Source organism: Cyprinodon tularosa, unplaced genomic scaffold (assembly GCF_016077235.1).
Source record: "Cyprinodon tularosa strain WSP-4 unplaced genomic scaffold, ASM1607723v1 ctg573, whole genome shotgun sequence".
NCBI classification, from domain to species: Eukaryota; Metazoa; Chordata; class Actinopteri; order Cyprinodontiformes; family Cyprinodontidae; genus Cyprinodon; species Cyprinodon tularosa.
The window spans coordinates 344,533-370,904 of NW_024039311.1; the positions used below are offsets into that span (position 1 = coordinate 344,533).

Consider the following 26,372-nt stretch of genomic DNA (forward strand, 5'->3'; position numbering starts at 1 on the left):
TACCTTTGTTGTTACATTCTGAGGTGAAAATTCCTTTCATATAAAGCTTAAAATGTTGCTTCACCTTTATCTTTTTAATAAACTCATTCAACTGCTGGACTTAAAGGAATAGTACACCCAAAACATGATTAGCCTTCATTTTCTACTCACCCCCATGCTGAACAAAACTCCAGCGCCCCCATGCGCGCTCACGATTCTACGGAAGCCGGCAGACCAAACCAGCGCATTCAGCTCGGCAAAGAACTCATGCTCTTCCTCAACACTGAAGTCCTCAGACATTCTTCTTTCGTTGTTTCTTTCTTTGCACAGGTAAACAGCACATTTCTTCTTCTACGCTTGCATTATCGGCAGACCAGACGCTGAATGCGCACCTTCTTCCGGTTTGGTCTGCCGGCTTCCGTAGAATCGTGAGCGCGCATGGGGGCGCTATTAGGAAATCCTATACACTACTGTTTATGCTCTAAAAACATTCTAAATGACTTCGTTTCGAGTAAATTCTGGATGCTACCCACTCAGGACACTTGGATTACATTGGACGAGCAGTATGGAGGAATATTGACACGTTTTTGTGGACTTTTATGGACCTTTCTGTCTCGGGCGCCATGGACCTCCATTATTTGAATGTCAGCAGACAGCAAGAAGCCTCCCAGATCTCCAGATGCCTTTGAGATATCAAAAAAGTACTCCAGAGTGTTGTTCAGCATGGAGGTGAGTAGAAAATGAAGGCTAATCATGTTTTGGGTGTACTATTCCTTTAAATCATCTACAGGTGGCTCTGCTCTATATACATCCCGTCTGTATAGGAACCCTGCCTTTAGAAATTGGATATATGCAGAATATTTTACAGTTAAAAGTTAATCAGGGACTCCTAGCTTAATCAATAATGTTATTGAGTTGCCCTCACAGGTGAACAGTTATTAAAAGTACAGTAACAGCAGACATACAGCGGAACTCAATAGATGTCTTAAGACCAGTTACTGGGAAATTAAGGGTAGTGGCTGCAAAACCTTCACTCCAGGATATCTTTCATCAACATGTCTCTATGAGGACCTGAAACTTATTTTATAAAACAAAACATAAAAAAACAACAACAGATTTGTGAAAAAAAAGTCTGTTTTATTGGAGCAAAAGAAAGTATTCATGTCTGTACAACTAACCATCTTGTAGAAGAAATATTGAGAATTTTTCTGGCTTCTGCAAAATGTTTTGATCCCAGATAAACACAGAATCCTCTGGATGTTTAGGGTGTTTCCAGGTGGTGTCATGAAGTCCAAGTTGGAGTTTTTCTTTAGTCTGACAGCATAAATTGGTGACTAATTGTTTTGTAGAATAATTAAAGTCAAGATGGGATAGCCTGTTTGAAGTCTAACAAAATCAATGCTGTTTGCTGACTGAAAAAAAACCTGATGGATGTACTGATAGATGAGCAATACATAAAAAAACAAAAAAAACAAAAAACAAAATCAGAATCTTTTTCTCTTGAGGATTTCTGGTTTCCAGTTTATTGGGTGGCTTTCTTCAGTCTGCAATAAAAAAAAAAAAACATTAGCTTAATTTCTTAGAGATGGCTTACAAACAGGAGTGGATTTAACAGCAACAGGAAAGCTTACGGCTGTGTCATCTTCTTTGTAAACTTTGATGGTTTTGTCAGCCTCAGCAGTGATTAGTCGGCTCTCAGAGTGGTCAAACATGCAGGCAAAGATTCCTGACTCGCTGTCAAGAGATCCAGGCTGCACGGCAGCGTGAATCCGCTGGAAGTTGTAGCCTGTCCTCCAGTCCCACATATGCATAGTTCCATTGTCAGCTGGAATACAAACAAATCATACTGTAGAGCAGGGCTAACCTATTCAAAATCAGCAGGGTTCGAATAAAGAAAATCATCAACCAACAATGATCCGGTGACATTTTTAATTACAATCTGTTACTTTAAACCAAATTTAACACTGAAATAAAAAGCAGGTTTTTATGCATCCATATTACACATTGAATTTTTAAATAAGAACAATATATACACACAAAAAAAAATTAACATTTTCCATTTTAAAATCTAAAGTGTTTTTTGAAGTAGAGAGCAACAATCGTTTAGTTTGGTATACAGACAATTTCCTGATTCACATATTTTATAAAACACCTGAACTGACAATTTTTCTTTTTTATGACTTAATAAGAGCAGTGGGCTGTAGGCTGCCCTGCAAGGCTTTAATCCTGGATTTGAATGGTGACAAAGCAATTCTCAAGCACACATCAAGGTGTTCATTTTGAGCCTGGATCAATACTTATTTTTTGATCATGTTAATGGTGGAAAATCCTGCTTCACAGCAGTAGGTTGAGCCAAACATACTCAGCAGTCCACACTTTCTCTACTTTCTTTTTCTCATCATCTTCTCCTTCTTTCCCATCACTGTCTTGCCACAGGTTTCCCTGCTGTGTCTAAAAATAGCTTGCAACAGCGACCCTGACTGGCACAACTCATTGGCTAATTTGTACCACGCGTAGCCTGGTCCCAGTGCTCCGGACAGCTTTACCATATTAACAGGAGAAGCGGCGCAAGTGAAGTTAGACACCGTCTTCAGACAACATGTGGTAATGTATAAATATTTTAAATCAGGTTTGGTCCAGATTAGCCAGAAGATGGGTCCGAATCTCAACCGCGGTCCACTAAACCGTGCGGTTAAAACCGAGTGAACGCTGTATATTCTGGATCCTGCTGCAGCAGAGACAGAGCAGAGCTAATCCAACTCAGCCAACAGCTGAACAACGTTTGCCCCCGATCGCTGCTCACCGAAGAAATCGTTAGAAGCTGCCAGACCGTGACCACCTGAGACGGGAGGGATGCAGCGGTACCGAAGCAGTGCTGCCAGAAGCTGTGGCTACAAGCTAACCGCCATAGCTAAAGGGGAGACGTCCCGAGCTACAGTGAGTTATAAAATTAACCCCCTTGCAAATCCCCCCTTATTGTTTCATCGGATTGATCCAAATCTCTTTGAGCCGAGCCGAAGGCCTTTGTACCACCGAACCAAACAGTAACATCACTCTTCCCCCTCCTTCACATCCGATGTTTAATAAGTGCTCTGCTTGCGTGAACTAGGCAGAATAGATAGCTATGTTGTGGTTTTTATTTGAAATAAGCTTTCTGATTCAACTGTTGACTATTTTAAGGTTTAACTGAATGTTAATGCTCACTACAGACCGAACGAGTCACGTTCTGCCTGCAGTGTCTCTAGGTCTTATCAAAGATGTTAGATGTTTCAGAAGTAAATGTAGAAGTTTATTTTATTTTTCTCCGTAGCTGGGTGTGAGCTGCTTTGCTCATATATTATATTGTATTATATATATATATTCCTAAAATCTGGAAATCTGCATTTGTTTGTCCATTACTGAAAGGGGGTGACCCGTCAAATTTAAATAATTATAGACCAATTTCTAATTTGTCTGCTTTGGCCAAAATGCTTGAATCCCTGGTGAGTGATCAGATGAAAGACTTCTTGCACGCCCAGGACATTTTATCCCCAGTTCAGTCAGGTTTTAGAAAAAAACATAGTACCATCACAGCTGCAATGAAGGTGATAAATGATATCTCTGTTGCTCGTGACAAGAAGCAGCACTGTGCATCACTTTTTATTGATTTGTCAAAAGCGTTTGACACGGTTGATCATGATGTTCTAAAGATTAGGCTTCTTAAATCGGGGTTTTCAAAGAAAACTGTCTCTTGGTTTTCAAACTATCTTAGTGACAGAACTCAGTGCATTAAGCATGATGGTGTTCAATCTGGTATTTTACCAATCTTTAAAGGGGTTCCACAAGGCTCTGTATTAGGCCCTCTTTTATTTACTATTTATATAAATGATCTTAATCGGCATGTGTCTGATGCAAATTTTCATTTTTATGCAGATGATACAGTTATTTACTGCTGTGCACCTTCTCTTAAACAAGCCATTGCACACTTACAGAATGCTTTTAATGTGGTCCAAAATACTTTGCTACAGTTGAAACTTGTGCTCAATGCAGAAAAAACTAAATGTATGTTTTTCACAGACCTTCGGAACAGGTCACTGAATGTTCCTTCAGTGGTTACTCTTGATGGTCGTGAAATACAGATAGTTTCAACTTATAAGTATCTTGGTATTGTCATTGATGACAACCTATCATTTAAGCCTCATGTTCACTGTCTAGTGAGAAAGTTGAGACTAAAATTGGGTTTTTACTTTTGAAATAAGCTGTGCTTTTCTTTTAATATAAAAAAACGGTTGGTGGCATCCACTTTTTTAACCGTGCTGGACTATGGTGATATATTATATATGCATTCATCTGCTCAATGCCTGCAGATGATTGACGCAGCCTATCACGCATCATTGAGATTTATTACTAATTGTAAAACTCGCACCCATCACTGTGAGCTGTATTCTCGTGTAGGGTGGTCTGCCTTGGCTACACGGAGGCTTTGTCATTGGTATATATTTATATATAAGGCTATTCTTGGTGCGCTTCCATCTTATTTATGTTCACTTCTTATGAAAAAAAGTACTGGTCATTACTCTCTCCGTTCTCAGGCTGTTGTCTTGTTTTCTGTCCCACGTGTCAGTACTGAGCTGGGTAAAAAGGCCTTTGCTTACTCTGCTCCCTTTACATGGAATTTGCTGCAAAATAACATGAAACTTAGTAAATTGGTTCCTTTGAATACTTTTAAGCTGAGAATTAGATGTTTTGAGTCAGACTCCCTCACATGTCAATGTTTTAATTGAAATTTTATTGTAAGTGCATATTTGGCTTTTATGTGTGTGTCTTTGTACGTATGTAATGATGTGATGTAATTTTGATGCCTATCTTGGCCAGGTCTCCCTTGCAAAAGAGATTTTTAATCTCAATGGGTATTACCTGGTTAAATAAAGGATAAAAAAAAAAAAAAAAAAAAAAAATTAGTTAGCATAGTCTTTCAGGCTCGAACATATGAAAGTTGTTTATGAAAAACTAAATGAGGGAATGGTAGAGAAACTGAAACATGAGACGAACTCATTGACTGTGAAATATGAGGGAGAGATGATCACCTGCATTTCATATTTTGAGCTTGTAGCCGATAATAAAAGTGTTTCTCCTTGAAACAACCATTTCTAAAACTAAATACTGGAAGAGTTTCATAGATGTGGTAGAATCATTTTTAGAGCATGCACTTGTTGTCGGCATTCTTGGCGATTTTTCTGAGGCTTTAACATTGTTTCTACTGATATCGTGACTATACTGCATCGACTGAAATAGAAAAATATATTGTGATAAAAGTCTTTTCCGTATCGTCCAGCCTTAATCAAGAGCTGAATTGTACTGAAATATATTAGGGAAGACAGAAGGTGTTTTTTTAATTACCTCCAGACACTAAGACACCATCAGAGTTGACAGCCAGTGTGTTGATTATGGCGTTGTGGCCAGAAAGGTTCTGGATAAAGTTGCCATCTGGGAACATCCACTGCTTGATGTTATCAGCTGATCCAGAAGCAAATGTGTATCTATAAAAAATAAATCAGAAATTACATAAAACTGCATTTACAACAATTAAATATATATATATATATATATATATATATATATATATATATATATATATATATATATATATATATATATATATATATATTGCAGAGAGCTGCATTGAAAAGCCTAGACAGAGCTGAAGATAAAAGCACAAATATACGTATGAAAGCAGTTTAGTGCACTCTTCAAAGGATTTCTAAACACATTTCTAATAAAAATTCCAGACTTTTCCAAAACAAAGTTCCATATTCCCATTTCCTGTGTGTTAATTTTAATAATTATAATCATTATAATAATAATAATTAATAAACGCTACAGAGCTCATTGCAAGAGCAGGAAAGACATTTTAGAGTCTTTAGAAGAGTTGCAATAGAAATTGATGAAAGGATCGAGGGACTGACAATCATAAGTAAGGAAATAATGACCACAAAGAAGGAAAAAAAAGCTCTAAGCTAGGAAACAAACATGGATGGAAGGAAAGGATTAGGAAGGGGGAATTTAAGATGGAATAAGAACAGAGATGTTTACAAACAATACAAGTAAGAAACAAGAGCAGACATGAGGAAATGGGTAAAAAGATTATTTCTTTTACCCATCTAAAAGACTAAATATTCTTTTCATACTTTATAAAAAAAAAAAAAAACATTTTCAGAGTTATTTAGATATCACAGGATCAGAACAAAAACTCAATACTTACTGTCTGGGGTGGAGCACCAGGGTTCTGACAGACTTTTTATGGTTCGTCAAAGTCGCTCTGGTTTTTCCAGCAATCAGATCCCATAATCTGATAGTTGAATCATGGCTGCCTGCAAACATCAGGCAGTTGGAGAAAATTTAAAGGCTGCAACTCTAAAGTAAAACTGAAAGAGTGTTAAGAGTACAGGAACTCTGTGTTCTCAAAGATATTTACCTGTGATGACTTGCGGCTCAGCAGCCTGACATCTTACTGTGGCGACAGTGTTGGTGTGACCAGTAAGCGTGTGAACGTTTGCTTTAGTCCTGATGTCCCACACCTGCAAATAAATCAATAATAAACAAACCAGCTGATATATGCGTCAAACTACTCTCCTGACTGGTGACATGGTTTAAAACAAAAGCATTTCCCCACTGATGTAAAACCTATGTGGTTCTTCCTCTAGTGGTTAAAAACAGTCATCTCAAGTTTGGATAGAGATTTCAGACATCAGACAAAAAGAAAATGTCGGATGATCTAAAAGTTTTGATTTAGGCAAAGAGAAAAAAGCAGTCTATTCCATCTTGTTAATTTAGCCGGCTGCTGTAGAAGGAGTGATGTCAGCAGTGGGGCTGCACTTATGGTTAAAGTCCAGAACAGGTCATGCACAGGTTTTCCACGTTCCAATTTATTATTGTTCATTTTTTTCAATCAGAAATGAAAAAGTTTTATTTGGAAAACCAAAATTTCACAGTTTGTTTCAAATAGAACTGTATTCATCAAAACTTTTTTTGTACTTCTGAAGGAAAAAAAAAAAATGATCAACTCGTGTAACAGATTAGTTACAAAAACTACAGCTGGCAGACATCTTTTCTTCCATGTCATGCTGTTCCAACCAAATGTTTAAACATTTCAGTTCAATAAAAACTGGTTTAACATGAGTCCTGTCACCTCTGCAGTCCATACAACATCTCAGTTCATAAGCTGTCCAAATATTTTACTGATGAGAGTCTAAAATAACAGGAGTGTGACAAAGCCGCCAGCTTCTTCTTGGAGTTTGGAATAAAACCAATAGAACAGGAGTGACCTGGTTAGTTACTGGTTACCCATCCAAAAGGAGATCTTACCCTTGCTGAAGCATCTCTGCTGCATGTCACAAGCACATCAATCGTTGGATGTAGATCCAAATCGTACACAGCACTGAGGTGGCCATGGTAATGCCTGATTACCTGCAAGTTACAATAACACCGTCACAGCACAGACAAATCATAATTAGATGGAGAAAACAATGAGGTTTCCAGACAGAATAAAACACTTCTTCACCAAAATATCAATTCTTTTAATGCAACATCTTCAAAACCTGCTGAGCAAACTTATTGAGGAGTGTACCTTGTTGTACTCCAAGTCCCAACATTTGACCTGCTTGTCCTCTCCACAGGAGAAGAGGTAAGGGCTGCGGGTGCTCACCGCCACGCCACGCACCGTGCTGATGTGTCCAGTCAGGGAAAGTTTCAGCTTTCCACTGGCCAGGTCCCAGATCTGTATAGACATTTACTTATAATGCTGATGTCGTCACAGAGTGGTAGAGAAAATGTCTCTTAATATGAGACCCTTTGTAGTATCATTATACAAGCTCATTAACATGACCTCAAATCCTTAGAGGAACAACTTTAACATACATTATAATGCTGGTATCAATCATTGTAAATCCACTACACCAATAGAAATTAACAACTAGAATGAGCTATACTATAATACAAATAAGGATCTAGAAAATTTCCTGCAACATACATTTCCTTTAGCCTTGTTCATTGTGAAAACATTGAAAATAGTTTTGAAAGACTAAATTAGAAACCTCTCATAATCTAATGTTTGAATCGGCACAGCTTACCTTTATAGTTCTATCAGCAGAGCCAGTGACAAACCACTGATTCCCAGGTTCCACTGCTATGGACCTCACCCAGCCGAGGTGACCGCTGATGACCTGTAGACAACATACACCTCAGTGAATAAGGTAAGTAGAAAGTCCCCTTTAACTCACAGTTTTTGCCTTTCAGGTAAAAGAGTTAGAGACAAATTAGCTTGTAGGTACTCGAAAGAGTTTCCAGGGTGGATGCCACTGTGGTTTGGGCATTGTTGGTGCCCTCCTCATGAGCGCAGAATTTCTGGTGCCTCCGCCCTCCAGCAGTGACTAAAATAAAGAGACATGGTACATAGATTGGTCTGATTGTCAGTTATAAAATCTTGTGTTCTGAATAACTACGGTATCTTGCTTTTTAATAATCTTTAGTTTTATTAACCAAAATTTATTACATTTACTCTACTTTTGAATATAGCCAAGGTTACTTTAACCATCATGAAACACTGACTTATTTTAGTACTTTAGTAAGTACTTAATACTTAATAAAAAAGAAGAACTGAACAATTTAACTTGTTTATCTTGCTCTAGACTTCCTTTAGTATGATAAAGATGACAGTTATACGAGAATATGGGATGATTTGAAGTTTACCACAGCAGTGGACTGAGGGTAAACTCTCTCCCCTCCTCCTGCATGTCGATGGATTTCTGCAACACTGGCTGCTGTGCGACTTGCCTCCTGCCTGTAGTTTCACAACAAATTATAATCCATGATTAGTTTAAATCACTTATTTCCATATAACCATATACCATAACAGCATGTTTGAGCACTTTACCTGACTTGTGAAGGCGGTAAAGCCAGCGCCATGGACAGCACTCCTCCCTCACTGGGGTTCCTGTGCATCTTTGTGTCTGCTGTCAGAGCCACTCCTAACAATTAGAAAAAGCATTAAGTAACCCTCTTTGATTCACAAAAAAAGCTACAAATACTGTGGGCAGACAAAGGAAGGCGTATTTACCAGGTCCAGAAGGATAAGCATGTGTCCCAGTAATCAGATATTCTGCTGCATCGTCTAAAAATATTTTTTTTTAATAAAAAGAGAAAACAGTGTTTTGGCAACAGGCTCAGAACAACAGATCTAATGTAACAATGTTTTTTCAAACAATATGTATACTGGAGTCTGTCATTTTAACAATCTTATCAATCATCAAACCTGGATGAGTGTAGTCCTGATGGATTTCCTGTCCGCCAGAAAGCTGTGAAACTCTGTCTCTCCCCTCCACAATGGGTATGTGTAGAACCGGACCGTACTCAGTTTTCAGCTTTACAGCCATCTTCATTTTGTGGCTGTAAATTCAGGAAACAATGAAAAAAGTTTTATTAAATGTCTTAAGTGAATTCTCATTTACATTAAATTACACTTAGTCTATTGAATTAATAAATACTTGAAAAGAGAATAGCTCTATGGAGGGCAACGAGTGCCACAATACAAAAAAATAACTTCAAATTAATTGAATGTGTATATATTTCTGTGCTTAAGCACAACATGAATTAATGCAACTGTCACAAATCTATCAATTTCAAGGTTGAGGGACTTCAAAAAACTTCCAAAGAAACAATCAGCTGCTTGTGATGGAGAAATCTGCATTTTAAAGAGGTTACTCAAGCATGGGCATCATTATTCTAATGGACAAACACAAAACCCATAAAAACCAACAGACTTTGACAACCCATAAGAAGGATGTTTGGGAAAAGTATAGGAAGCCCTCTGAGTGCATAAAAAACTCAGTAATCTAAGGCTAAATTCACACAGCAGGCCTTGATGCTCAATTCCAATTTTTTTTGCGTTGCCGTTCACATTTCTAAATATATTCGACTTGTGTGTGATCTGCTGTGTGAACTGCAGTCATACAACGCAAGTGTCCCACATGCGCAGTAGAGGACGCAATGACATCACAGGCCAGCGTGCTCTGTGTTTACGGAAGTAAACATGGATGGTAGTGCCAGAGTGGATCAAGCGATCTTACCCAACCATAAAACACAACCTTTTCAAGATTGTTAAACATAAATACTCCTCTCTGCATCATCGTCTGCCATGTTTGTTGTTTTTCTTGCCACTTTTTCATAGCAAGACCAAGAATAGCGACAACTGTCGGGTATTAATGACGTTCAGGTCGGATGAATCCGACCTGGCCGTTCAGACACAGGTCGCATTTGAAAAGATCAGATTCGTATCGGATTCAGGACCACATAGCCAAGTGGCCTGGGTAGCATTGGAAAAAAATCGGATCTGAGTTGTTCAGACAGCCATGACAAGATCAGATACAGGTTGCATATGGGCCAAAAAAAAAAAAATCAGATTTGGGTTACTTCAGGCTGCAGTGTGAATGTAGCCTAAGTACAGGTTGTTGTAGAATGAGAGAACAGAGTTAGCAAAGACTCCTGTATAGGTGTCAAAACGTTTTCAGAAAACTGAGAAAGGCAGTTTGCCTTCAATTTAAGCCCGTTTGTGGTTGCCATGAATGAGAATTTGCACATGCTAATGAATACTACTATTTGTTTTAAAAGGATAACACTTTTTTTTTTTTTAAGCAAAAAGAGGCTCTGTTTCAGACCCTAGGGCTGATCTGAACTCCCTTCATTTGTTAAAATCTGCCCCAATATTTGTCCATCTACTTATTCTGTCGCCCACTAGACTCCAATCTGGCCTATTTCTCACACTAGATATATTTTCTGACTGTGTTAGTGAATATTCTCAGCCATCCAGCTCATAGTCATTCCAAAAAAATAAAAAACCACAGGACTTTGTTTTCCAAATGTGAAGACATTTCGCCTCCCATCCAGGAAGCTTTTTCAATTCATTTTCTGACTCTTATGTTTGGAGCCTGAAGTAGGGTTTGAGGTACATTTGAGGCTGATCGCTAATGCTCCAATTTCGAACACTGTCAATTGAATTAAAGGATGCTCCCTTTTAACAACCTACGTGTAGTGTGGATCATATTTGTTCTAGATATTTAAAATCTACGTGTTCCCCGAATGACCTAACCCTCAAAAAGAAACACATTTTCACTTTCATTGTTTGAAACATTGAGATAAATCAATGGAAATAAATGTAGTAAATCTGTCGAATCATTAAACTATTTTAAGCATCTATTGAGAGGTTTCAGGTGATATTTTACCTTTCTTCATCCAGAGCGACGGTCTTAGCATGGTCAGACACAAACATGTCATGGGTCCTTTTCAAAGACCTGAAGACCAGAGTGTGGACGGAGTGCTTCTGGACTTCCTGTGCAAATATATAACATAGACTTAAAACAAACTCAACAGATGAATGAAAACACCACGCTTGTTTCAATAAACGTAACTGTACCATTTCAATAATAAATACTATCTGTTCCAGCAATTAGCCAGGCCCAACGGTGTGTGTGCGTACCCCATCGACTTAGCGGGAGCAAACATACGCCAAAACGGAACAACGCAAAAGTCTTACCTCGGTCATTGTAGGGATGTATTATGCGGCTTATTGTAAGAAAGACACCAGATTTAGAAAGATTTCTGAGATAATACCACTCCTACCCGAGTTGAAACACAAGTATAAAAGCAACGCCGATAACCCGGAAACAAACCCACTAACGGCCAACAGGGGAACATCAGAGCCCTCTTGCGGCCAGGATGACTTAGTCTATTTCAACAGACGTCTCAAAATGCGAACTGGGACATAATCATTTGGAAGTTATGTAATCTAATTGTTGCGTTTAAACTTGTTCAATTCTCAAAAAAAGGTAACATTATATATTTATATATATATATATATATATATATATATATATATATATAGATATCTATATATCTATATCTATATATATATCTATATCTATCTATCTATCTATCTATCTATCTATCTATCTATCTATCTATCTATATATATATATATATATATATATATATATATATATATATATATATATATATATATATATATATATATATATTTGTGAATTGTACATATAAAATGAATATTAGGAACTATATTTATCAAACATTGTACTGGGCAAGTAAAAATAGTTTCTGGGCAAAGGAAATGTGAAAGTCACTTGCCCAAAGGGCAAGTGGTAAAAATCCTTAACGTCAACCCCTGTATATATATATATATATATATATATATATATATATATATATATATATATATATATATATATATATATATATATATATATATATATATATATATATATATATATATATATATATATATATATATATATATTTATTTATAGACTACTACTCCAGTAACCCTAGTTAAAGGGGAAACATGCAAAGGCTGTTGGAGAAATGGTCACTTTGAAACCCACAGTCTAAACTCACGGCGAACAACTAGTAACTCAATGTCCCAATATCTATAAACGGCACCTGCTCTCACAACTTGAGATTTACGAGGTACAAAACCACTGCCCTGGCAGGGGGAATCAGGGGCCCAGGTCAATTGGGAGGTAACACAAACCAACCCCCCCACCAGAGATTAGGTACAACGCCCCAATAAGGGCAACCATGCTGAACATAAACCACTGGGAACCAGTTGTAACGGAAACAATAGCTTGCCAATAGTTCCTAGGTCCACAATAATGTGTGATAAGTGGTACTAGGGGATTGCACATGTAATATTGGCTTTGTAATACAAATGTTTTGTGGCATATTAACAATGGGCGTCAGTTCATTTATGATACATTCAATGTGTATCAAGTCCAAACAATAATCCCTCCACCATCATAAGTAACAATTAGTGTTCTCATATGATGTGTTTAATTTTCCTCAAGCACGAATGGGTACATGTCACTGAGTTGTCAGCTGGAGGTGCAGAATTGCAAGAGTGGTAATGGCCAGCAACACTCAGCAACCAAGAGAAGGAAGGGACCTGTGGAATCGGCTCCATCGGCCCCAGGAGTCAGATACAAGACACAGAGCTCCTCTTTATTCATTATTTATTTATTTATTTTATTTTTTTTGTATGGTCTAACCTTTGGGTGCATATGTTAGGATGTCAGCTTACTGGAAAACTGTTAGTTGCCTTGAAGTGCATGTGCTGATGAAGGTTGAAGTACATGCTTCTAATAATGGTGAAATCAGAATATTTGAAAAAGACACCGTAATACTCCCAAGATGGACGGGGAGTAGCTATTTGCTATCTAAGGTTCCCTCATCATTATTCAATCATATAGAAGCAGCAAACATGTACTTGCTTCTTTACACATAGCTTTTCTTTTTGCTTTTGTTTATCTTTTATAAGTAATGGTGGCTCACATTATTTAATGTCTGTTCTAACAATTCAAGTTCTTCATGCATGACTACTGTATGTGCCCGTCTTGGGCACATAGTCATAATAGTCATAATAATAATAGTCATAATAATGTTTTTAATAATCCAAATAGTCTGAAGTCTTTGATTAGCAATAATGAAATCATACGACAAAATAATTGAAACAGAGATTAAAAATGTTATCCGTTTATTTCATGTTGCATGTTTGCTTTCAAATTCTTGTCTTTACAGTGCAGTTAATATCAAATCTAAGAACCTGACATAAAACGGAAGACATCATGGTCAGTGGGTGAAACATGCCTAAAAGAAGAGCTAATCTCAGAGTTATGGTAGGTCAGATTAACAAATTTTATCTATTAAAAGGGAGAAAACACAACCATCACAGAGGGACCCGCGATAAGACCGCTGGTTACAAATGTTTTTCCAGTTTATGCATCTCCAAGTCCTCCAAACTGTTTAATCCCAGTTTGCTGTCCGCCTCCTGCTGTGATGCGGCTCAGGGGAATGATCTTCATGGTGGTCTCTTTCAGGGAGTACCAGCGACTGTGCCATGTGACCCAAATGATGCCGTTGTCGAAGCCATACTCACCAGCATCCTTCTCAGTGTACCTGCCACCTGGAAGGACACAGAAAAGACAATCAAACATCAAATGATTCAAGAGTGTAAAGTTCCCAGAAAGGGTTTCGTTCTTCTGCTTCAGCATCTGCAGCATTGTAACTGGTTTTAGTCAGAGCATATTACCTGTGTAGTATTTGCCATTCAAATGTGCAGCGTGGCATCTGTTCATCCACCAGCCAGAGCCATCCTGCTGAGCACAGTTCCCAGCATACTTGTCATTGTCCTTGTCATGAGTACTGAACTGCATGCCATTGTGGGACGTATAGAACTTGTCACTGGGATCGTCTCCAAAGTCGTAGCCATCAAAGGCATCGCCGGCATCACCACCGAAGTAGTAACCATACGTTAGTCGGTACATGTCGGCCTCCGAGCCAATTCTGAACATATTGTAGTCAGCGTACCTGCAGGTAAATAGGAGTTGTTTTTGTTTTTTGTCTGCTCTGATTACTCATTTGCTCTTTAGGGAGAAAACAGATTTCTAAGGGGTCATGTTTGCTATCTCTTCTTACACAACATGAGTGTGTGGGTGGTTGTGTGCTTGTACTTTTTGTTACCGTCCCAGTCCACAAGCTCAACCCTTAGCACAGTTGGGAGGGATGAACTGGTCGTCAGCAGGTGGATCTTCTCGTTACCGAGCCAAAATTCTGTTGTGTCATCAGGGGAAAGATACCCGAAGCCCTCCTTGTACTGGATCCAGTCCTTAGAGAAGTCCACACTGCCATCCCGTCTCTGTGGACATAGAAAATTTGTGAGACTCAAGACATATAGTTACTTTCAGAGATGGAAAAACTAATTATATCATTGGTAATTTACAAAATAAAACACAAGAATGAGTGCAAACCAAAACCAACAATATGTATACCCTTTGTATGACGGTGAAGCCACGACCAAAGCTGTCAATCTCACAATAGACTAAGAACTGCTCCTGTGCTTTGGCTGGCTTCACATAGTAAAGACCACTGGTGGTGGCACCTTTGTTTGCAACATCCTGGCAATCTGATGACAAAACAACAACAAAAAATTAACTCTGTGAACAATTTACTACATAAAATTGAAAAGTTTAGTTTTTAAAACAACAAGGTTAAACCTTTAGGCCTTATCCAAAGCAAACATTGGTCTGCTGCTATGAAACAGTGTATTGATTTTTTTTTCTTTTAACCAAACATTGAACAGTAGCAAATGTTCTGCAGAGGCCTGATGAAGAAATCTCTTGTCAAATGGTAACAGGTGAAAGGTCAAGATGTCAGGATGTCTGTTTTTTTTTGCTCTTGGTTTATTTTTTTTTGTACCTGTTCCTGTGAGAGTTTGGATTTGGACTGTGTCTCTGCAGGGCTGACTGCATTTCTGCTGTAGCTGAAGGGCCATCTTCTTCAAATCTGCCATCCGCCTCTCATTGGATGAGATTACACTCTGCAGTTCTCTGAGGAGACGAACACACATGTGCTTTTTGTCTGGTCAGATGTAAATAAACACAAATTAAGAGAAAAGAAATACAATTTTATTTTTTAATTAATAACTGCGTATCCTTTTTTTTTCTTCTGTACAGCTAAGTTTCAAAATGTTTGTCCTCTCCATATCATTTAGTCATGTCTACTTGTCTTTGCTACCGTCACAACCAATTTTTCACTTTGGGACATTAAAAGAATCTTAATGTCAGCAATAAAGGAAAAAAATTAAATAAAAAAATTATATATAAGAATGATCATAAAATGTCTATATGGAAAATAGTTAAAAACAAAAATAAATATTTGTCATCATTTAACATCTAAAAGTAACTGTGTGAGTAATTATGGGATAAATATAGCTGATTACATACCAGTGGACCTTTCTGATTCTTAAAAAAAATTATATCCTCCAAGAAAAAAACTGTTCTAAATGAGTCAAATTGAACAAATTCCTATCCCTTAAAAATGTTAACATAAATCAGAAATTTTAAAAAGATAGTTTTTCATTTAAAAATATTTGAATGCTGATATTCACTTACAGCAATTGTTGTTCTTGTGCAATAAATGTCTTTTCAAATCGCAAGACATCATCCAGCATACTGGAGGACCTCTTGTAGTATGGATCTGAAAAACAAAATATTTAAGGGTTTAAGTCATACACAGATCATCTTCGAATAGACTCAAATTATTTATTTAAGCCAAAGAGTGTTATCATAGCACACAGTTATTTAGTAACTGAATAATTGATTACCAGGTTGGGAAGACTTTTGAGCTGAGGTTGCCGAGTCTTTCATGTATTCAATCTTTTCATCAGCCCCTTGAGTTAAATTGGCAATTGTTTCCAGTTCATTTTGCATTGAAGTCAGTTCTTGATCTACGACTGGTATGTACCTGAACATGTAATCTGCAACTCCACATGTAGTGGGGCAGTACTTTCCCTGTACATAGCATATGTAGAAATGTATAGTTAAATGTAGAATTCACATTACAGCATGGATATCTGTAACACTGCATCATACTTACAAAGCCATCATTCATGTTGCATGTTTGAAGGTTATCTCCTCTGATTTGCTGCACATGAAGAAAAGTAAGGTCAGATATTTCTGCATCTAACAAATTATTGGATCTAGTATAAAAAACAATCCATGAGGGTTTCCTAACTTACCGCTGATGAACCGGTAAATAATATGAAAAGAATTCCCGCTGTGGCAAACAGTGACACAGCCATGTTGATCTGGCACACGGTTGTGATTATTGGTGTCCTGGCGTAGTGAAGAGCTGCTCAGCAGTCCGGGATATTTATCTGAACCAGGTCCTCCTTTCAGCCTTTGATAAAAAGGTCATGTGCAAACATCCCACTCACTTTGTTGTTCTCCAACTTAGTCTCAAACATATGACAGCAGCCAGTTCGCAGACATGACGCTGTCTGACTGTTGGCGGCTGTTTGGAAATAAGGAGATGTATTGATTTTCAGCTATCCGTAAAACGGATTTTTCCCGTTAAGACAAGAACATGACAGGTCCAGCTGTTGCCTAATTGTCAACAGTGGGTTAGGGTTAGAAATCATTGACAGTTGACACTAATGACATGTTTTTATGAAAAACATTGTAGGAAAGATTTTTTTCGGGAAAAGATTGTTTGCAGAGAGAGATCGGGGGTAGTGTTAGCCTAGTGGTTAGAGCAGTGCGCTTGTGCTCTAAGAAGGATGCAAGTTCGATCCCCAGACCCTCCACTCTGGGTCCCTGACCAAGACCCTTAACCCCACACTGCTCCCCGGGCGCCGCACAATGGCAGCCCACTGCTCCCCAAAGGGATGGGTTAAATGCAAAGAGTTAATTTCTCCAGTGTGAGATCAATTAAGTTCAATTATGAAATTCAGAACAACAATCCAAGACTGACTCTGGCTTTCTAGTAAATATTGTATAAGCTCTAACCAAATCAAATTTATCCCAAAACAAGAAAAAAGATACCATTCATCATGGAAATATACATAGTCTCTTCTGTGACACCTGGATAACAAACATAAAGGCTTTAGAACTAAGCTCCACTAGCCAAGACATGGCCAGCAGCATTTTTTAAAAATGATAGCTGCGATTAATCTTTTAAGTAGATAGCATTTAATTTTAACAAAGATAATTGTAAAGATTTTCTTGTCAGGATCCTATTGAGACATTTGTCTGCTCTTTTATATTTTTGATTTTCTGCTTGAAGAAAAGATAAATGTAGATCTTCATTCGGTAAATATGTTTGAACAACATCATAGTCAAAAGCACCACTGATGATCAATTATTATTATTAATTAAAAATCCTTATGTAAAAGTAGTTTTTTATTATTAATCAGATAAAGTAGAAAAAAGGAAGGATGCTATTTTAAGGTTTCAGGAATGAAAGCTGTTTTATGTTTTATCTGGATGGTGTTTGAAAGGTTGCCTGCACTATTTCATTATGACCACTAGTGGGAGGAAAAGTACAACCTAAGACAGACGATACCTGTAGGTCAAATTTCACATAGAAAAACAGAAGGGCTCTTAGATCTCAAAATAGACAATATCTTCTCCTAACTCTAATGAAAAAAAGCAGAAAAAAGATAAACTATAATGCATCTATGTTTTTGAAAGGACTTTATTATCCTATGTTGAAATCAAACATGTTTTAAATTATTATGTATTTAAATATGCACCTAGTGCTGAAATACACTTCGAAAGTTGCATCAACTTAAATTGCCAGATAGAAATGTCAATGTTTGAATAGATATTTTATGAGGATAAACACTGGCCCTTAATCAGAGGAAATTTATAACATCAGAGGATTACATAAGATTTTCCTCCCTGCACACTGCAAAGCATTTCTGCACAATGGGGATAAGTTGGTGGCTTGATTGTTAGGCTGCATTCATGCAGCTGAGAGGCTGCTAATCATATTAAACCCAGAATGTTTGAAGGAACACAATTCTTGTTTCCATAGTCTAGAAATTTTTTTTTTTTTTTTATTCTCGTACACTTGAAGTACTGCCTAAAGCCATGTAGACATTCTGGTTTAAAAAGACACAAACAAAAATAGTTTAGGTTAGCCCTTATATATGACTAAAGTTCAGGTAAGGGTTATTCCAGAAGCTTATTAATTGCTTAGTTATTTATCGCTTAGTTCAGGTTTCAGACAAACAGAAAATACAAAACTGTATTAATGAATCCCTTTGGTGTTGGCATCATGCTGATGCTTGAGGCACTGGATGAATTGCACAAAGTGGATAGAATAATTAGGAGGGAAAACAAAGAAAACAATCTTCAGCTTTACTTCTAGATGAGAGCCACATGCAAAGCTTAGACATAGGTGGTTGTTCCAACAGAGCTATGGGTCTTATGCAACATTTTCATATTTTTGTTGTAAACTTCTCTTACTTTTTCTCCTACCATGGGCTCCTATTAATGTGCCACACCAGATTTCACAAATGGTCTTAACTTCAGTTAATGATAATAAATTCTTCTCATAAATAGGAGTCAACATGTGTGTAGATGCCATCAACTAACATGACATAATTCAAGAAAATCTTCTTTTAATACACACACACGCACATTTCCTGTACATCTCCAGACCACGTCTGTCATCCCTTCATTGTCCTCTCCACCTTGCGGAACAAAAAACAAGGTGTCACCGAATGCAACAGAGAAACATTTGACTATTGACTATTGGACATGTGCAACATTTCCTGGCAGTGTAATTCACCACTGTTTGAATGTTTGCAGCTTGTTTTACTCCATTAAATCCTGCTGTACAGGTACATCTTTTCCTTCACCTTTCCTTTTACTATATTCCATGCTTCACAGTTTTAATAAGATAAGGTTTTGATAGAGGGTTATTCAGCTGTAATTCTTCCAGATGCCAATTGGAAAATTACCCTTCTTTTTATGAGTTAAAATCAAACAGTGAGGAGACATATGACAAAGCTAAATAAGCCTTCTTCTGTGTGTTCTGTGTTGACATTAATTTATGAATCTTGCCTTACGTAACCTGATTTTATTATATGGAACCAGGATGGAAAACCAACTGACCTCAGGATGAACGACCAGGCCCAAAAACTTAAACAGTGATGAAGTTTTACTGAACTTCCCTAATAGAGCAGTAATGACAGATGGAGAACAACTCTTTCTCTTGCCATGAGGGCATAGACAGATTTTCATGCCAAAGATGTGGATATATTCTTACTCAAGTCCGACGATATCCAGTCACAAAGCAAATGTCAAAATAATGCGTAAATATTGTTGTTTATGAGCTGCTCAGTTGGGCAGTGGGTAGCACTGCTGCCTTGCAGCAAGAAGTTTCGATTTCCGGGGTGTTTCTGCATGGAGTTTGCATGTTCTCCCTGAGCATGTTTGGGTTCTCTCCAGGTACTCCAGCTTCCTCCCAAAGTCCATGACTGTTAGGTTAATTGGTTTCTCTAAATTGTCCTTAGGTGTGAGTATGAGTGTGTGTAAGTGTGAATGGTTGTTTGTCTCTGTGTATCCATGTGTTGCCCTGCAATGGACTAGCGACCTGTCCAGGGTGTACCCCACCTCTCGCCCATAGACAGCTGGAGATATGCACCAGCACCCTTAAAACCCAAAGTTGGGATAAGCGTGACAGAAAATGGATGGATGAATAGTGTTATTTATCCTATTGATCATCTACACATGCAAAATTTCAAGACTTTTTTATAAAAAAAAAAAGCTGGATTTATGTCCTGAAAGCCTAGTAGAACAATGCGTATCTGTCCATAAACAGCTAGTTTTTTTTTTCTGAACAACACATTTTCACAGTTTTCATTTAGTCTGACCAGGACTTAAACATAAAGAGACTTTGTTAGGATCCTTATTAGTCTGAGCCATAAAACCAGAGCTGTTTAGGGTTACGTAAATCCTCACAGAGCACAGGACAAAGGTTTTTTTTTATTGCAACATCAGGGTTCAGCTGAAGGCCACTAATGATGAGTGGATTTAGATGAATGAGCATGATTCAAGCTAAAACATGCAACAAACATGTTTACAGATTTTGGAAACTTTTTACCATAAATGATTTGACTTTTGCGAGAAGAGACCTCTGATAGCTGGTTTCCTGGTTCATTGCTGTTTCAGTGAATAACTAATGCTCACATTGAAATTTGAAATCTGTTATAATCACACGCGCTAGATACAATTTTATGGTGATATAAAAATTATTTAGAAAAAATAAATGTATTAAGGCATAGTTTTCCAACTTTCAAAAAATGTCAGCTTTCCTCCCTCAACATTAAAACCATTAATCCCTTATTATCTTCTCTTATGTTAAACACATACATTTCTGAAACACTAACAGTATCTAAGATGTACAATCCCATGTGGATCTGTAATGAAGGAAGGCTCATTAATCACACAACTTCTGGTTGTAAGATAAACATTTCTTGCTTATCCCTATCGCATCAGTCATTAAGACATAGCTCAATGTTCATTAGTCTAAATTTGAAGTTTCAGAGTTTAACCGCAGACTTTTTAGATACACCATATTGCCAAAAGTATTCCTATAAATCTATTCAAATCAAGTGTTTCATCCATTTCTTCGCAACTAGTACATGAAATCTACACCCATGTAAAATAATGGCCACTCTTAGGAGCTCAGTGGACCCCAGTGTGGTACAGTGTATATTAACCTGTTAAATTTCCATGCAACTAAATAATGAGCAGAGTGTGAGTAGAGGTCAATAACTTTCTGCACAATGAATTGCTGCAAGGCTCAAAACTGTGGCCCTGAAATTAGCTCAACAACAGCACACAGGTGGCTTCATGTACTTTTCAAGGTCTAGCAGCTGTGTCCAAGCTTTACATCACAAATTGCAAACTACCTCTGTACTCCAAAGGTGGCAACATGCTCCCTGTGGTGAGAGTAACAACACTGTCTTGCAATTAAATAGTTTTTCAAAAACTGTACTTGCCTGGCTGGATTGTTTCAAGAGTAAATTTTAGAGCCGAGGAAACAATGTGTTAGGCAGTTCTTCAGGAACTGGACTTAGCTCATTAGTTCCAATGAAAAAAGTTAAACCTTGAACTTACAAGGACATTTAGACATTTTCATGATACCAGCTTTTTGGGAGCAGTTCTTGATTAGCCCCTTCTTGTCTCAATATGGCTGTGCATCAGTGGACAAACAATAAGCCATAAAGACACGGGTGAGTGTGCAAGAATACAAATGCCCTACATGAAGTCCCGACTATAATCACATTGACTCATTGAGGTGGTTTTTACAGTCCAGGTGAAGTTGTCTGTGATCTGCACCCCCAGGAACTTGGTACTGCTGACCACCTCTACAGCTGAGCTGTTGATGAGCAGTGGAGCGTGGTTAGGCCGGTTCTTCCTGAAGTTGACGATGATCTCCTTTTTCTCCACATTCAGAGCCAAAGCCTGTTACCTTTGCACCAGCCCGCCAGCTACTCCACCTCCTCTCTATAATCCCAGTTGATGTCATCTCTGATGAGGCCCACCATCGTGGTTTCATCTGCAAACTTCACAATGTGATCGGTGGTGAACCTGGGAACGCAGTTGTGCGTAATCAGAGCGAACAACAGGGAACTCCGAAAGCAGCGCTCAGGGGAGCATGTGCTTAAGGTGATGACATCAGAGGTGTTCTGTCCAACCCGGACTGATAGATCCCATATGGGTGTTTTTCTCCTCCCGGTGTGCCAGGCTCAGGTGAAGAGCAGAGGAGATAGCATCCTCAGTGGAGCGGTTCCGTCAGTAGGCGAACTGGAACCGGTCAAATGTTGGGGGGAGAATGGAGAAGATGTGTTCTTTAACCAGCCTTTCGATGCGCTTCATCATGATGGGAGTCAGTGCAACAGGCCAGTGGTCACTGAATGAGGTTACCTGAGGCTTCTTTGGGACCAGACTATTCTACCACGTTTCATTCCTCCAAAAGTGGCCAAAGCTCCATGGATTAAGCTTTTGTATTTTGAGAAGTATAGAGGACTGGTCTGAAGGCTGGTGAAATAGAGGCTGAAGCAGGTGGATCAGATGAGTGCTAATGAGAACTGGGAGGATACAATTAGGTGAATGGAATGTATAAGCAAACCAGACATCAGTCCCATCTCTCTTCCAGTCTTTTTTGATGCTATAAAACCTCCACAATTTTCCCCCATCTCACCTTTTCTGCCATTCTTAGTTAATTTATGATCAATGATTAATTAAAAAGCACCAGGATTAGAAAGTAACTTAAAGTTACGATTATGACCATGTAAACATACTAAATTATATTTTAACAATAAATGTAAATATTATTAATCTTATCTGTTACTTGCAATTATAATTCATATTGGCTGAAGCTTAAACAGCGGAAAAGCCTTTACTTTAGAGCCTTTTATCTAAAACTATTTGACATAAGGGATTGTGGGATATTGGACAAATATGGGATGAAGATCAAAATCACCAGATTCTGAGAAGGAAAACCACAGAGAAGCTTCATTGATATAAGGAAGGATGCAGAGTGTTGGATGTGAGAGAGAATGATGCTGCTGTCTTTAGAGAACCCTAAAGACAGCAGCAACAAATAATACATCCCAATACTTTATAATGTAACATGTTAACATTTTTAACAGAGCAAATAAAACTCATCCAGACTTAATTTAAAAATTATTTTAGAAATAGTTTATTGACATATGCAATAACTCAGCAAATAAATGCAGTCAGGTAGGATTATGCTTATTTTTCATGATTCAAAGCAGAATAAATGCATTTCAACTAATCTAATTCTGTATGTTTGTCAAGCAGTTGCTGACATTGTTGACTGTGTTACAAAATGACTGTATTGTAATGTATTTTGGCTGTTTGCAGAAAAATAAAAATGTAAAGCAATGATATTTGGTTATGATTGTAAAATAGTTACAAAACTGGTTTACTTCATGATCTGAGCAAAGTCTCTTTCTATATATAAATAAAATGCTCCATAAAATGTATTTTGTGGGAAGAATAAAAAGCACAATCTTCAAGGGCAAAGGATCTTTTTTGCGGTTGATGATTCAAAGTGTCTAAACTTTTAAACGAGGCTATAAGCTGGAACCAAGTTGCTTCAGGATCCTTGACCTTAATACCTCCCAAAAATGTGTCAGTGTGGAAACTAAGCCACACCTCTAAAAGTGATTAGTGAAAGCTCCTTTATTTCCTTGCAAAAATACACTGAACATTAACTTGTTTTTCATCCACCACTCACAGTCTGGCTCCTCCCATTTCAGGTATTTATAAATGCTTCAGTGTCCGGATCTTTGCTTCACACTACCATAATGTTTCTCTACCAGCTGCTCAACTTTTTCTTTGCGGCCTCCAAAAAGGAGGAGGACTCTAAGTATGACCTGTCCTTGTACAAGCGTGGAGACTTACTCGAGGTGCCTAGGACTTTATTCACTCATTTTGGTATTTACCTGGGCAACAACAGGGTGGCTCACCTCATTCCAGACATCCTGCCCGCCATTACCAAGGATAAATCTGCAATAGCTAAAATGGTGACAAACAACCGCCTGTTAATGGGTGTCATCACCAAGGTGGCCAGCGTCAGAGTGGACTCTGTGGCAGACTTTGCATATGGCTCCGATATCCTGATCAATCATATGGACAAAGTGTGCAGCCAGCCTCCATTGGATGGGGAAGAGGTTGCACGAAGGGCTGAGAAGCTGCTGGGATCAGTCACCTACAGCTTGCTCTGGTACAATTGTGAACATTATGTCATGTACTGCAGATTTGGCATGGCCATCAGCTACCAGACATACCAGGTACAATTACTATTATATCAACGGTTTCAAATCAGCTAAAACAATGCTTCAAACCCAAACTCTTAATTCGAACAGTTATTTTTCTAACAATAAGACATTTAATAAGGGACAGACAAAGTCTTAGGCAGCTGAGTTAATTATTGTTAATGAAGAATGACCAAGAATGACTGTTTTGTGAAAAAAAAAACTTATGACATAAAAGTTTTCTGTTCACATTATAAAAGAAAAAAATATATAATTCACTGGATACACTTGGGGCTCACCACCCAGGATGGCAACACCTCTGGGACAGCATGAACTATTGCCTGTCAGTTTTGGTCCAAATTTAGACTGGTCAACCCAAAAAAAAAATATATTTTTGACAAACAGATCGTCTATAAAACACATTTTGATATTTATAAACAACGGTGCTTATTGAAGTTAGCAATGTGGGTTGCTTTTCAGGGGGCATCCTGTCATGGAGCAGTGCATGGGGCACTTTATCATTGTTTCAAAACATAAAAAAAGCCTTTTTAGGTATTTTAAAATAATGACAAGAATCTGTTGAATCAAGCACCAACATCTTATCAAATTAAGTCTGATCTAATTATTTTGAACAAAGCTATATTTACATACATTGATAAATCAATTCTGTTTAAGATTGTTTTAATGTTTTCTTCATGTTAGTATAGAGATATAAATTTGACAAATGTCATGTGGCAAAAAGCCTATTGTCATTCATAAGTTTGCAATTCAGTCAAAAAAGCTTTACAATAAAGGTAATTTTAAGGCTTTTCCTAAACAGATCTAGTTTTTATACAATAATAAAGTAATCTTATTGAGCTAGACCAAATTTAATTTAGTAAAATAAGTACATTGCAGTTTAATCCTGGTTATAATGCAGTCAAATTCAATTTTTTATGCCAGTTGGTCTTCTATTTTAGGATTTTGTGTATTTTAGGACTCTCAGTTGATTGCCTAGAAGTAGTGGTGACTGTACATTTTTATTTAGTAAAAATATAAATGCTTTTTCTTATTTCATTCATACAGACTGTTATGGCATGGTAAAGTGAAATACGCCTAAATTATTCATGATAAATAGCTCCATCTAGTGTTAATCCGTGCCAAGTTACAGTAAACAGAACCTTCGGTGCTTCACTAACAGTGTAATACTGTCTAAGTGGTGTTTTTTCTGTTCTTTATAGTTCTGCACCACAGTGCGTAAGATCTTGTTCAGCAGAATGAGCGCCTACCTGACTGCATTGTGTGGCGTCTGCTTCATGCTGTACCTGAGCTGCGTGACGCCGCTGACGGTTCTTCTAACTGTGCTCATCTCCTTCACCATATGGATGGCTTCCTAAGCATTCAATGTAAAATAGCTCCAGATAAAAGACTGCAATCACAGATAAAGATAAAGTTCATGTTCATGTAGAATTTACTTGTTTTTTATTGTCTTCTACTAATTTGGCATGGATTTTCAAAATGAAGCAGGGACGAACAGCTCTTCAAATGACTTTTAATTAAATGTTAATACACCGCTGTTCAAATGTTTACTGAACTCTTATTGGTTGCTGTCAGAGGTGAGTAGTTTCAGTTCAGACAGTAAAATCCTTTACACACAGATTAGCCAACCATTTGAATTTCAAGCTACAAAGGACAGACAGGGTTTAATGTTTAAAACAGTGGTCTTAAACCTCAGTCTTCAAGCATTAGTGTAGTATATTGTGAAATGATCTGTTGTGCAGGGATTGTTTATGTTGTAGGAGTCTGCTAAATCTAATTACAGCTTGGAGTGACTGTGACTGTTCAATGATGTAGAAGTCCATATGCTTTTGTAATAAAAGTTATATGCACAGTGTTCACCTGAAAAGTGAGAGTTTCTGATATTTTCAAACTGGATTTTAACAAAATTATTTCTCTGCTCTCTTTCTTCCTCCACTGAAGACACTAGACAACAACAGCTCCACGCATTGCAAGTGTTGTATTGAAGAAATGCCCCAGCATGCTAGAGCTAATAGAGGATCAAAGCGCCTTGCATTCACTGGGCTAACTGGGAATGTAAGTGATAACTGGCAAAGATTGGAGTAGCAGTATATGACACCTACAGAAGGGGAAGAGAGTCTAATCGGTACAAGTGACCATCATGCTTTGCCCAGTTGGGAGCCATTGAAATATATAATACTCCATGAAGCTGTGG

At 37.7% G+C, this 26,372-nt stretch overlaps 3 protein-coding genes across 3 annotated transcripts; 1 reads left to right on the forward strand and 2 right to left on the reverse strand.

Moving 5' to 3' along the window:
* Nucleotides 1–1,095: 1,095 nt before the first annotated feature.
* Nucleotides 1,096–11,705, reverse strand: plrg1 (pleiotropic regulator 1). The gene is made up of 15 exons (XM_038306152.1): nucleotides 11,546–11,705; nucleotides 11,235–11,341; nucleotides 9,269–9,402; nucleotides 9,074–9,127; nucleotides 8,891–8,984; nucleotides 8,707–8,797; nucleotides 8,289–8,387; nucleotides 8,088–8,180; nucleotides 7,586–7,735; nucleotides 7,324–7,425; nucleotides 6,434–6,536; nucleotides 6,221–6,329; nucleotides 5,359–5,498; nucleotides 1,611–1,804; nucleotides 1,096–1,523 (listed from the first exon to the last, which is right to left on the reverse strand). Exons 1-15 carry the CDS (start codon nucleotides 11,552–11,554, stop codon nucleotides 1,464–1,466), a joined length of 1,539 nt encoding a protein of 512 aa, XP_038162080.1. The 5' UTR covers nucleotides 11,555–11,705; the 3' UTR covers nucleotides 1,096–1,463.
* A 1,833-nt stretch (nucleotides 11,706–13,538) lies between these two features.
* On the reverse strand, nucleotides 13,539–16,818 carry fgg (fibrinogen gamma chain). Its single transcript, XM_038306150.1, has 9 exons — nucleotides 16,598–16,818; nucleotides 16,456–16,503; nucleotides 16,184–16,370; nucleotides 15,972–16,056; nucleotides 15,277–15,407; nucleotides 14,850–14,983; nucleotides 14,532–14,716; nucleotides 14,111–14,388; nucleotides 13,539–13,984 (listed from the first exon to the last, which is right to left on the reverse strand). Exons 1-9 carry the CDS (start codon nucleotides 16,658–16,660, stop codon nucleotides 13,797–13,799), a joined length of 1,299 nt encoding a protein of 432 aa, XP_038162078.1. The 5' UTR covers nucleotides 16,661–16,818; the 3' UTR covers nucleotides 13,539–13,796.
* A 6,892-nt stretch (nucleotides 16,819–23,710) lies between these two features.
* On the forward strand, nucleotides 23,711–25,997 carry si:dkey-30k22.5 (lecithin retinol acyltransferase family protein). The gene is made up of 2 exons (XM_038306141.1): nucleotides 23,711–24,196; nucleotides 25,381–25,997. Exons 1-2 carry the CDS (start codon nucleotides 23,711–23,713, stop codon nucleotides 25,534–25,536), a joined length of 642 nt encoding a protein of 213 aa, XP_038162069.1. The 3' UTR covers nucleotides 25,537–25,997.
* Nucleotides 25,998–26,372: the final 375 nt, after the last annotated feature.

Excerpts from the sequence above, each read along its gene's own strand:
- plrg1 (XM_038306152.1), bottom strand. Across the intron at positions 8,181-8,288 it reads CACCCTGGAAACTCTTTCGA|GTCATCAGCGGTCACCTCGG; the intron begins GTACCTACAAGC and ends TGTTGTCTACAG. Across the intron at positions 6,330-6,433 it reads TGAGCCGCAAGTCATCACAG|GCAGCCATGATTCAACTATC; the intron begins GTAAATATCTTT and ends TGATGTTTGCAG.
- fgg (XM_038306150.1), bottom strand. The coding sequence starts at position 16,660 with ATGGCTGTGTCACTGTTTGCCACAGCGGGAATTCTTTTCATATTATTT. Across the intron at positions 16,504-16,597 it reads TATTTACCGGTTCATCAGCG|CAAATCAGAGGAGATAACCT; the intron begins GTAAGTTAGGAA and ends CTTCATGTGCAG. Across the intron at positions 16,057-16,183 it reads TCAAAAGTCTTCCCAACCTG|ATCCATACTACAAGAGGTCC; the intron begins GTAATCAATTAT and ends TTTGTTTTTCAG.
- si:dkey-30k22.5 (XM_038306141.1), top strand. The coding sequence starts at position 23,711 with ATGTTTCTCTACCAGCTGCTCAACTTTTTCTTTGCGGCCTCCAAAAAG. Across the intron at positions 24,197-25,380 it reads TCAGCTACCAGACATACCAG|TTCTGCACCACAGTGCGTAA; the intron begins GTACAATTACTA and ends TGTTCTTTATAG.